This window comes from Elaeis guineensis, chromosome 12, assembly GCF_000442705.2.
Source record: "Elaeis guineensis isolate ETL-2024a chromosome 12, EG11, whole genome shotgun sequence".
In the NCBI taxonomy this organism is placed as follows: Eukaryota; Viridiplantae; Streptophyta; class Magnoliopsida; order Arecales; family Arecaceae; genus Elaeis; species Elaeis guineensis.
In genome coordinates this window covers 7,074,140-7,086,552 of record NC_026004.2, presented here as the reverse complement: position 1 = coordinate 7,086,552, position 12,413 = coordinate 7,074,140, and the positions used below count along the sequence as shown (strand labels likewise).

The 12,413-nt window shown below is 38.6% G+C and overlaps 1 protein-coding gene across 1 annotated transcript; it reads left to right on the top strand.

The window, feature by feature from the left end:
• Positions 1-4,187: 4,187 nt before the first annotated feature.
• Positions 4,188-12,224, top strand: LOC105036988 (nuclear/nucleolar GTPase 2-like). The gene is made up of 11 exons (XM_073246304.1): positions 4,188-4,611; positions 5,332-5,465; positions 6,000-6,129; positions 6,390-6,550; positions 6,943-7,044; positions 7,167-7,271; positions 7,365-7,493; positions 8,323-8,463; positions 9,452-9,552; positions 10,175-10,232; positions 11,602-12,224. Exons 1-11 carry the CDS (start codon positions 4,377-4,379, stop codon positions 11,914-11,916), a joined length of 1,611 nt encoding a protein of 536 aa, XP_073102405.1. The 5' UTR covers positions 4,188-4,376; the 3' UTR covers positions 11,917-12,224.
• Positions 12,225-12,413: the final 189 nt, after the last annotated feature.

Genomic DNA, 12,413 nt, shown 5'->3' with positions numbered 1-12,413 from the left:
GAGGCTGTCCCAGGCATAAGCTCCTGGCGGGCTGTCCCAAGCATGAGCTCCTGGCCGGCTGATCCACCTGTAAGCCAGTGGGGGCTGTCCCAGGCATAAGCTCCTGGCGGCTGTTTTACATGACAAGGCTAGTCCATACCATATATCTCTTTCTTTTCATTTAATCATTGTTGGTGCCCGGCTCCCGTAGGAGTCCGGGCGGAGCCGTTCTGATGTCGGAGGTGGAGCCCGGCTCCCGTAGGAGTCCGGGTGGAGCCGTTCTGATGTCGGAGGTGGAGCCCGGCTCCCGTAGGAGTCCGGGCGGAGCCGCTGCAAACAAAGTCAAGGGTGAAGTCCGGCTCTGATAGGAGTCCGGATTGAGCTTACCAGCGATTGATATTGAGAGCGGAGCCCGGCTCCCGTAGGAGTCCGGGCGGAGCTGTTTTGATGTTGGCGGCGGAGCCCGGCTCCCGTAGGAGTCCGGGCGGAGCAGCGCTTGCTGATGGCGGTGGAGCCCGGCTCCCGTAGGAGTCCGGGCGGAGCTGCACTTGCTGATGGCGGTGGAGCCCGGCTCCCGTAGGAGTCCGGGCGGAGCTGTGCTGATGCCGTCGGTGGAGCCCGGCTCCCGTAGGAGCCCGGGCGGAGCCTTTCTGATATCAAAATTTCGGCCGCGGATCTTTTATACCCAACAATCATTATGTGTTGATTTCATCAAATCAATTCTGACTTGCATTATGATCAATTCAGATATGTCATATCAATCTAATCATGCCATCAATCTCTGATACATATATATATTGACATAACATACTAATGCTCAAAATCAAATAACAATATCTCAGGTATAATAAATTCATCGATTTCAAATCCGACGATGCAAAACCAACGATGCAAGACCAACAGTAAAATAGCATATATATAATAGTGATCATGTACAGGGATTCTTATCTTTACCGGTGACTGATCCAAGCACAGAAATCAATATTCTTCTTTTATTTATGAATTTTTTTAACAAAATATTCCACTCGATATCATATGCAGACAATCATCTTTTCATAATCCTGATCAAATATAAAAATCATATATAGAGAAAATTATCGATAATCGATCATAATAACACAGATCGAGGACCTATCTTAGGATTAATCAAAATTAAGATTTATCTAAGTATCTAGATCATCCACTGATCCATAAAACTTTTAGAGAGAGAAAATCCATGAAGAGAGAGAAAATTCTAGAGAGAGAAAGTAGAGAGAGAAAGTGAAGAGAGAAATTTTTGTATTCTTCTGATGAGGCAATCACGATCGAGATCATCAAAGGTCCTATCAGGGTGACTCAATATGAATCAAGTGTTACAGATTTCGAATAGGATCGGACTGAGATCTGATCTACTGCACGAATTTTGGAGCAATCTCAAATCATCTTATTTTTATTTCAAATTTATCCTAGGGTCTGTGATGCAATCAGAGAGAGAGTATAAAGATTCTAGAGAGATAAAATTCACAAAAAAAGAGAAAGATCTAGAGAGAGAAAATAGAAAGAGAAAATGTAGAGAGAGAAAGTAGAGAGAGGAGAGAGAAAAGAGAGAGAAAGGAGAGAGAAAAATTCTCTCTCTTCTTCTTCTTTTTATTTTATTTTATTTTTATTTTTTTCTTTCTCTTTTTCTTTTCTTTTTTTTTCCCTTTCTTTTTCTTTTCTTTTTCTTTTTCCTTTTTCTTTTCTTCTTCTTCTTCCTTTCTTCTCTTCCCACGGGTTTCTTTAGGGCCGAAACAAGGGAAGAATTAGAGGGACGTTTGTCCATGGTTCGACGGACTGCGGTGGCATGGCTGGTGGTCGGCCAGCAGCAACCAACGGCGGTGGAGCCAGAGATGGCCGGCGATGAGGTTCGGCCGGTGGGAAAATTAGAAAAATTGAAAAACAGGGAACCACCCCTTTTTTCTTGAATTTCTCCGGTCATTGGCCGATCACCGGCGGCCATGACCTTCGGAAAACATAGGCAGAGAGGTGGGGGTCCAAACCTAGGGGTGCGGCACCATGGATAGCGGCGCTGGTGGCCCGAAAAGGGAGGGAGATGGCTCGGCCGAACAGAGCAAAACAGGGTCTTCTTTTCTTCTCGATTTCTGGCAAAATCGGCCCGCCGGCAGCGAAGTTTGGGGCCAGAGGAGAAAGGGAAGAGCGAGAGAAAGAAAGGTCAGAGCCTTACCTGAGCTCCGGGGGCTTCTTTGACCTTCAATTTCCGGTGAATACGAGAAGAGGCTGCCGTGGCTTCTACGGAGAAAAGGAGAAGAATCGGGCTCGAAGATCATCGGTGGAGGGTCTTGAGAGAGGAAGAGACTTATTTATAGAGGATCCTAGAGTTCTAAAAGATCTAGAGTCTTTCTCCGATCGGAATTCATCAGAGACCCTCCACCGATGATCACAAGTTTGCCACATGTCTATTTTCTTAAAGGTTGTCAGATAGTCCAACTGGCCATACCATGTAAACATAGTACAAACCTGTCAATGTTTCTGTTTCCTTGAAGGTCATCCTGTCATTTCTTCTTAACTCACCACTGGACAATAAAAGCTCAAGCAGTTGGGAAACAATGTACATCCTAGTTTCTCCCCAAAAAGATTTTCCTTCATGTTCTCATACTAGAGTAGTATTTTGATGAATGTAAATTTAGCTGTTGAATGTGTTTGGTGGAGATGATGTGGGTTCATTTGCAGAATGCAGTTGTTGATGCTGACAAGGTGTACATGGCTGCAATTGATAAGTTCGATGCAACTGAAGGATGTGGCAGGTGAAACAGCTACACTGATAAAAATATAATAAATCTTCAGGTGAGTTAATTTCTCCTTCTCTCTCTTTCTCTCTCTCTCTTTTAATCTTGATTTCAATGTCCTTGCCCCATAAAATTTGTCCATGAGGATTGTTGCTCTTGGTATCATTTAGCCTTTCCCTTTTCTTTTTTTTTTTTAAAGTTACAAGATAAGGAAGGATGTGGCAGGATTGTTAACCTTGCGCATCAAGACCAGAGCTACATCTGTATCATGCACTAGTAATGGTATGTTTCTACGCCCACTTGAACTTATGGCATCGGCATTTCGTATGAATTAATTGGTAGACACATCTCAATATGAACGAGTTGGAGCTGTGGAGGGAGCCGGTTTCCTATTAACTGATATCTGATTATAAAAGCGGCCCCTACTCTCAAGTCATCAATAGCTCCATCAAGATTCATCTTTAAACACACCAGGGGGAGGGGATAACTAGTTAACAAAAATAAATTCGGTAGGACGGTGAGGCCAAACTGGACTCGGATTATAGCAGTGCCTTCAAGGTGTGTCGAGATGATTATTGGAAAAGATTCGTTGGAACTCGGCAAACAAATGCAAAGATCAGCTTACCATGTCTAGAGGGAAGATATTTTTCCTTTAAAACAGTCCCTCATCTCTTTGTGGATACAAGATAAGATAAAAAAATCATCAAAAATTCAAGGATACCACATTGGGAATTACAAATTAACCAGACTTTTCTTCCTTGATCTCCTTGCAGAGATATATTTTTTTCTAGAATTCTACCAGAATATAATTTTTAAATTCATTTTATTCAATTAGAAGTTTCACTTATTCACATCCTTTTTTATTAGCATTAAGCCTTTATAATCAGAGATTTATGAATTGAAAATATAAATTAATATATATTATTGCTAAAATCAAAAAAGTTCAATATGAAAATTCGCATTGCGCAACGTTAGTTTACACGAAATGCCTTGCCAAGCGCCCAAGTCTACATTTAATTATTAACAGGTTCTTAAGGCACAACATTGTTTCAGAGAGGGAAAAAGTTATGAATGTCGTCGAGGCACGTGCTTTTCACGTGAGGATAGGCCTACTTAACAAATCTTGGGCTTTACCAACACTGATCCGGTCCACCCAACAAGTAAATGGATGTGGACCAAACGGGCCTATTTGGACCATCGTGGAGGCCCGTTAAAAGAAAAAAAAAAAAAAAAAAAAAAAAAAAAAAGCGACATCCAACGAAAGCTAGACTCGAAAAAAGGAGAGACAAGAGGCATCTGACTCATAAGCTACTAGCCCGAAAGCCTTGCCAACTACGTCTACGTTACTTACTAGCTAGCCCAACAAAAAAAATACTGATCAATGAAAATACTTACTTAGCCTATCGAGCCTATCAATAAAGGAGAGGCGGGCAGAGAGCGAGCTAAGCCATATTTATCGAGTAGAATGAATGTACGTATTCCGAGTCTTTACCCCCTCTCCTCCTCTTCCACCCAAAACCCTAATTTCCTCTCCAGGGGTGCCGCCTGTCCGAAAACCATAAAAGGAGAAGCTTTTTCTACTGGATTTTTCTTAGTTTGATTTCTTTTTGGGAAGGCTTTCGCGTGGTGGAGATGGCGAAGAAGAAGGAGAAGAAGGTTAATGTCTCAGGGAAGCCGAAGCACTCTCTGGACGTAAACCGCAGCAATGGAGGGGATACCAAAGGTGGTCGGACGGCCGCCACGGTGCGACGGCTCAAGATGTACAACACCCGGCCCAAGAGGGATCAGAAGGGGAAGATCTTGAAGCACGAGCTCCAGTCCAAGGAGCTTCCTAATACCCGGATCGAGCCCGACCGCCGATGGTTCGGTAAGCGCTCCTCAATCAATCTTCAATCCTTAAAATCTTATTTTGCTCTTTATTTGCTTGTTTTCTCTTTCAATGTTCGGAAAATTTTATGTAACGAAGTGCCGAAACATCTTTCCAGTATATGTTGATGTCGAGAATTTTTTTGTTACCATACATTTTATTATCAAAACTTGTCCGACAAGCATTTTAGAAAGTTTTTGATGTTAAGAAAAAGCTTTATTTGATTGTTTTCTCTTTCAATGTTCGGAAAATTTTATGTAACGAAGTGCCGAAACATCTTTCCAGTATATGTTGATGTCGAGAATTTTTGTTATCATGCATTTTATTATCAAAACTTGTCTGACAAGCATTTTAAAAAGTTTTTGTTGTTAAGGAAAAGAATTTCCGGACAAATTCCATCTGATGACATGCATCTGATCGCCAAGTTGAAAACTTTATGCAATTATTTCAGAGAAATGAGATTTTTAGATGCAGGAGTGAAGTTCAGTTCTAATTCTTCAAAATTGGCCCACAATCGTGGGAGGGTTTCATTATGTCTTGACGTACGATCTATCAGTGCTGACTAAGTTTGCAGGCATTTTTCTTTGTTAGTTTATACTTGTTTATCTATTTATTTAGTTGGTTTGGTGTTGTGGATGATGTGGGGTAGCTTTCATTGACGTGTCATGATTAATTATCAGAAACATTCATGTTATATGTGACTGCTGTTTTGAATTTCAGGTAACACACGGGTTGTGAATCAGAAAGAACTTGAATTTTTCCGTGAGGAGCTTCAAAACCGACTTTCTAATAACTACAATGTCATACTGAAGGAGAGGAAATTGCCATTGTCCCTTTTAAATGACCATCAAAAGGTAAGAACTTATTTATACTGCCCTTTTATGCATACATTTAAACTTTGACATAAACCACAACCTTATCTGTCTAAGTTGGTTGATCTTCTGCTTATTTTTATGATCAATTATCTGAAAGAAGAAATGTTTCCACTGCATATTGGTTTTTACCTATTTCAGTGATGAATATTTTGATGGTAGCTCTTAAAAGTTACTGTTTTATTTATGCCACAACTTATTTGCTTTTCAATCACTTGTTATGCTATTAATCTGAATCGATACATTTAGAACTACATGGTGGTGCAAAATTAGGATTAGCTTAGTATCTGATTCGAAGCAAAGGTACTCTCTCAATTGATTTGTGTCAGTAGCTCATCTAGTTCAAACATGAAGAACCAAAAATTGCTCACTTACATACTCTAAATCACATGCTAATTCTAAAGTACAAGGAGGTTCTGGATTTCTCCTTTATGTTCACTGGAAATACCTATGGAAGCACAATTCAGTGTAAATTATTGATATGAAGATATTCTTTTACTTGAACTGTCTATGCAGCAAGCAAAAGCACATCTTCTTGATACAGAGCCTTTTGAAGATGCATTTGGACCAAAGAGGAAGAGAAAACGCCCAAAGCTTTTAGCATGTGATTATGAATCTTTGGTTAAAAAGGCAGATGGATCTCAAGGTACAGAGTAATTTGTTAATCTTCTGCGAAATCATTTACTTGTTTAATGCCTTTGATTTGATTTAAAATTGTACATTCTGTAAAATATGACTTTTCAGGCAACTTGTTGTTTCTTTAAGGATATGCTGCAAAATCCATGTTTTCTCATATCATTTCTTGTTGATTCCCTAGTTTTGGTTCTCATTAGTCGTCTCATATTAAAGAGTACGCCAAAACCTTTTAATTTTTATATAATATCAAGTTCATTTATTTTTCTGCAGATGCATTTGAGCAGAAATCTGCTGCTTGGCAATCCAGGGAGGAGGGTGAAGAAGATGGCTTAAGAGACTTGGTCAGACACACAATGTTTGAAAAGGGGCAGAGCAAGCGTATCTGGGGTGAGCTCTACAAAGTTGTTGATTCTTCAGATGTAGTTGTCCAGGTTTGTTTCTGCCAACTTGTGTTGTAATGCATATGTGTCCTTGTAAAACTTGAGAAACTATCCAAGATTTGTGGCAGCATCTTGTGGGAGGCTGGAATTATTTTGTAGTGGTGCATGCAGTTTGAAGCATGACCATGTGTGCATATATGTTTCAATGGTAGCTTCCTTGCAGGACGGGATATGATATATGTTTAGGCAGCACTTAGGGTGATGTAGACACATCTAAGTACCGTTTCAATTGCTGGCTTAGCTTTCTACTGTTTGATCTTGAATGTGTTTATATTTTAACTGAGGGTCCAGATGATGCCATCACAAATGGTTTGACATATTTTTGTGTTTAAGATAACTTATCCTATTTATTTGCTTATTTGCATCATTCAACTTGAGTACAGGTATTAGATGCTAGGGATCCACAAGGAACTAGGTGCTACCATTTAGAGAAACACTTGAAGGAGAACTGCAAGCACAAGCACATGATTCTTTTGCTGAACAAGGTTTGTTGTCTCAACTAGTTTGTGTTTCCAATTGGCAGTTACATTTTTTGTCAGTGTTTACTTAAAAATCATTTTTAAAAGCTGACTAATGGTCTGATTGGTTTATTTTCTTACCTATAAAGTGCGATTTAGTTCCTGCTTGGGCAACAAAAGGATGGCTGCGGCTGCTATCAAAAGAATATCCTACACTGGCATTCCATGCTAGCATTAACAAATCTTTTGGCAAGGTTTTAATATTTTATTTCTTTTGCTTGCTTGCTTGTGGCTCATTCTTTGGCTTTAATGACTGTCATTCTTGAATTACTTTTTATATGCCATAGGGTTCTCTTCTATCAGTGTTAAGGCAGTTTGCCCGTTTGAAGAGCGACAAGCAGGCCATATCAGTGGGATTTGTTGGATATCCTAATGTTGGGAAGTCATCAGTTATTAATACTTTACGCACAAAAAATGTAATTTTTGCTATCACTTTGAATACCAAATGATAGTGCCTTTTCCTTTTTTGGTTCACTAGTTTTAAGTTCTTTCCGTGATGCTATATGGCACATTTTTGTGGAATTTTGCTTCCCAAAAGAAGAAAAAGTTCTGCTGTTTGTAAATATATATTATCTATTCAAAAAGTCATGGCAACAGACTTTAAAAAAGAAATTCAGGAACCGAGTCATTTTTGAGTCCAGAAAAGAAGGTATTTCAAGATACTTATATAATAGTAAATAACCTAGTCAAAGCTTTTGCTTTCCTGTACATAGGCTAAAAGGCTTCCTTTTTGGCTTTCTAGAGCCAGCATAGCATTTCACTGAATTTATTAGGCATACACAATACATCAAGCTTATAATTTCTGTTTGACCACTTTGTAAAATGATTTCCAGCTTCTTTTAGTTCAATGTTTAAGCATTAGAGATTAAAGGAGGACACTCTTGCCCCTTCAATCATAGCATAATACACCAAATCACTGCCTTCATTGATGCATTCACATCTCCTATCATCTTAAGTTGAAGTGTGCTGATACTGAAATGCAATTAAAAGCTGTGTAATATGCATTATGAAGTTGTTTGATGTTTAGTACAGCTTTTTTAAGGATATTGTGGACTTAGATTCTGTACTGTTGTTATTAATCAATTTTAAGTAAACCTGCTGGTACTGATCAATCATGTGAAAGCTGAATAACATGTGTTTTTCTGCATTTTATTGCTTATATGATAATAATGACAACATTCTTATGTTTTCTTAAACTGTTAAATGCTGTTTATCTGATTTGGATCACTTTTTTGTTTTCTGAAGGTCTGCAAAGTGGCTCCAATTCCTGGAGAGACTAAAGTTTGGCAGTATATTACTCTTACCAAGAGGATCTTTCTAATTGATTGTCCTGGAGTTGTATATCAAAACAAAGATTCCGAAACCGATATAGTCCTTAAGGGTGTGGTATGTATATCTTATTTTTCCTTAATAACCATGAATATATGTTCTTGCATATTATATGGTATTTATTCTTTGATTGGCTATTGTAGGGTTACTTTATCATGATTAGTGTTGTCTCTTTCCCCTTTTCTTTTTAAGTGGCTTATTCATTAGAAGTTGTAAGAGTTAATCATCCTACTATTTTGATTATCATGCTTTGATGCAAAAACATGGTACAGAATTTCATCAGTGAGGTGCCCCAGTCTACAATTCAATTGCTTTTTATAATTTGGATTAACTTCAGTAACTAACTATTGCTGTTGATATTCTTATCAAACAAGCAAGTTAGGAATCCTGCACCTTTGGTTTGTACATACATGCCATTGATATGCGAATATTTAAAAGTGAGCCTTAATATCGTATACATGTGTCTTGCATTATTTTGACAAACTCTGGCCTCTTTAGTGCTCTAAATTCTGATTATCATAGTGATCAGAATTTGATATCCATCACAGTCCTTGTTTTTTTCCTTTTAAATATATTTTTTCATCATAGAATTTTGACCACAGAAGTCCATTGGTCCATATTATGGTGGCATGTGCACCTATAGAAGGTAAACAAAAGCATATTACTACCAAATGATAGGACTAATGGTGAATAGGATCTCCTTATTAGATCCAACTGGCAACCTTTGCATTCCTTCACCAGGATAAACAAGTGGATAGCCTTGTAATCATATCATTATACGTCTTTTTAAGAATTCTACTACTTTTTGTCTACCCTTCTGTTTACATTATGCCAAATGGTACAAGATACAGGAGGTGGAGCAGGTATTTACACTTTATAAACGATCATCAGATGCCTAATCTATCATTCCTAATCTGGATATGCTACTGCAGCAAGCTAGGATATCTATTCAGAGCATCCAACAAGCATATGTCATTATAGTTGCTAATCTCAATCCAAAATAGGCCAAATGTAGAATGGAGGCTAATTTGGGATTCTTTACCAGGTGCGCATTACAAACTTGGAAGATGCATCTGAACATATAGGAGAAGTCTTGAGGCGCGTAAAGAAGGAGCATCTGCAAAGAGCCTATAAGATTGAAGACTGGTACATCTGTTTCTTTTTCCTTTTAATATTTTTGTTAATTTCATTTATAAGGTTTATTTATTGTACCAATATTGTTCGGTTGTTTCTTTTCCGCAATGAGTTTGTCTTTCTTTTCAGAATTAATTCATGGTACTAGTATTATAAGTTAGCTTTGCCTGTTAAGAATTGTATTTGAGTGGTGATCGCTCAACCATAGAAGTTCATCAGGTGATACCAATGGATTGCAAGAATAGGGCCGCGCAATGTGACTGGAAACAGTATTGAGTTTTACTTCTTACTTGACCTTCTGATTCAAAAGTTATGAGACATTCTCAGTGTAATCATAGACAGCCAGCATGTCTATCTAAGAAGTGTTCTTATTTCCTGGATCCATGCTTTGTGTAGATGCAAAATAGAAGGCTCTGCCAAACTCCATACCATATAGTTTTGATCTTTTATGCTTTTGAGGCATGGTATTGCATTAAACCATGACTTCCAAGTTTGAACACCATTTTGTTGGCAACTGCCTTGCATGCCCTTTTATCCTAATAATCAGTCAACTTGCTAAATGGACCTGTTTAGGCCTTTTTTTTCCTTTTTCTTTTTTGTTGGTAAGGACTGACTGTTTGTACTCTTTTTCCAGGGTTGATGAGAATGACTTTCTTGTCCAGCTGTGTAGATCAACAGGAAAACTTTTAAAGGTACGACCTAGTTTTGTTTTTGTTTTTCTTTTTTGATGATCATCAATATGCTGATATATTATAAGTCTTGATTGAACACCTTACACCACCAATTTTATTTATCCTAATTCTATGCTTGTTCTGGACCACGGCAACCTTGAACAAGGACAGTGTTTCTGTTCCTCCCTACACTGCCCCACCCACCCCCCCAAATCATACATGAAAATTGTCCATATTTCTCTAGCCTCCCCCTTTTTTCCAACTCTGACCCAAATTCAAGCACGTGTAGTCCATTAGGGCAACTTCAGATACAATTGCATTTATATGAACACCAACTCACTTGGTTCTATAACATTTTGTCCTTGGTTGGTGCAACTCCTGTGTCAATGCTCATTCCTTATGCCTCACCTCATAGACTTATCATGTCATCTCTAGATTCTCATCTTTGCTAGGCTCCTCTTATTTTGCAATATTCTAATCTGACAAAATTGTGTCTTGTTGCAGAATCATAGAATTTGTTTTTGGGTCGCAAAGCATGCTTTGGTTAGATTACACCTTAGAAGCACTGATCTCATTATTCTATCTTGTGGACATCGCTTTTGAAATATCTCGTTTCGATTTCCATTTTAGGATAACACCCCAGAACCACTGATCTTAATATTCTATGTGGGGGACATCACTTTTGAAATACCTTTTTTTGATTTCCATTTTACTATCTTTTCAGTTGACTCTGGTATTTTATACCATTAGGTTTGTGAACCCTGAGGTGGGACTTCATTTGTAGAGACTGCAGTTTCTAGCGCTGCCCTAGTAGATCCATGGTTGAGATCATACTGGATAATTAAGCCCTTAAAACTTTCTGGGTTATCATCTGCTTAGATCCATTAGTACGTGCTGAGTTCCCATCTTTCAGCAACAGCCACTGTTGCCATGAGGAAGTTTTTTATACTCTGAGCTATGATGGCCAAGGCCTGGGAACATAGGCAATCGAGCTCTTGAAGGGGCAATGTCTCTGATTGATCAAGAAATAAAATTCTAACTGAGCAAATTGCATTTGACTTTTAAAATTAAATTTCAGAAAACTGTGCATGAACAGAAATATTGACTTCCTTCCATCTCTTCAATCTGATTTTCAACATTAATCATATTCCCCCTTCCATGCAAATATGAGTTGTAGTTTCACTTTTTCTCAAAAAATATTATTTTAATGCAGAGATAAGCTATTATCTACTGCTCTTTTTTGTTGCAATAGATAGTCATTGCCAAGATCTAGTTGAGTCTCCCATTCCTTAGGATGACAAATTTCACTTTAAACTTCTTGCATTTCAAGGAATGAATTGTAGCAGGTGATGGATGTTGAAGAGCTAAAGTTTTTCTGGATTATTTTCAGGGAGGCGAGCCTGATCTAATGACTGCAGCAAAGATGATCCTCCATGACTGGCAAAGAGGCAAAATACCCTTCTTCGTGGCCCCACCACAACAGCAGGAAGGTGATCCATCAGGAAATTCCAATTTGCCTGATGCAAGCGAAGAACCGACAATTAGCACAGATCGGACAGCTGCCGCTATGAAAGCCATTGCTGGTATTATATCATCCCAGCAGCTAATGCATGTTCCTGCTCACAAGGACTTCGGTAATGTCATCGAAACAGAGACCAAAAAGATAGAGCACCCTGAAGAAGATGCAAGCCCATCTGAAATCTAATCAAGCCCCCCTGCAGCCCCTTTCGTTCCAGCAGGTTTCAGAGAATTATGGGAAGGAACATAGCCCTAAAGTTCTTTGTTCTTCATCTGTGGCTGTATCTATGTAGGCTTGTTGGATTTTGAACATTAGAAAGTATCTGGAAGGTGGGAAATGTTTTGCCATTTTTGATTACTTGAACCAGATCAGATTTTTTGGTACGTGGAGTCTAATGACTCACTAGAGAGGAAGAGTCTAGATTTTTTGCTTGTATTTTGTGCATTTTGCCTCGATGATTAATAAGATATTAGTGGCAAAATCATGATGATTTAGTTATTGCACTGCTGTGGGTTGCTTTTTTTTTTTTTTTTTTTTTTTTTTTTGGGTTTTGTTTAATTGTAGTAAACGGCCGAACGTGCCGTTGTGCTTTCTACATCGCCTAGTCCTCGTTGGGCCATGCTGCTTGTGGTATAATGGGGCCCACCAGCCCATTACGTTACAAAATTCTGTTCGTCACAGGA

Bases quoted from the DNA above. Each gene is read 5' to 3' on its own strand.
- LOC105036988 (XM_073246304.1), top strand. From the start codon at position 4,377: ATGGCGAAGAAGAAGGAGAAGAAGGTTAATGTCTCAGGGAAGCCGAAG. The intron at 7,272-7,364 runs GTTTTAATATTT...TATATGCCATAG, and splicing joins TTAACAAATCTTTTGGCAAG to GGTTCTCTTCTATCAGTGTT. The intron at 7,494-8,322 runs GTAATTTTTGCT...TGTTTTCTGAAG, and splicing joins ATACTTTACGCACAAAAAAT to GTCTGCAAAGTGGCTCCAAT.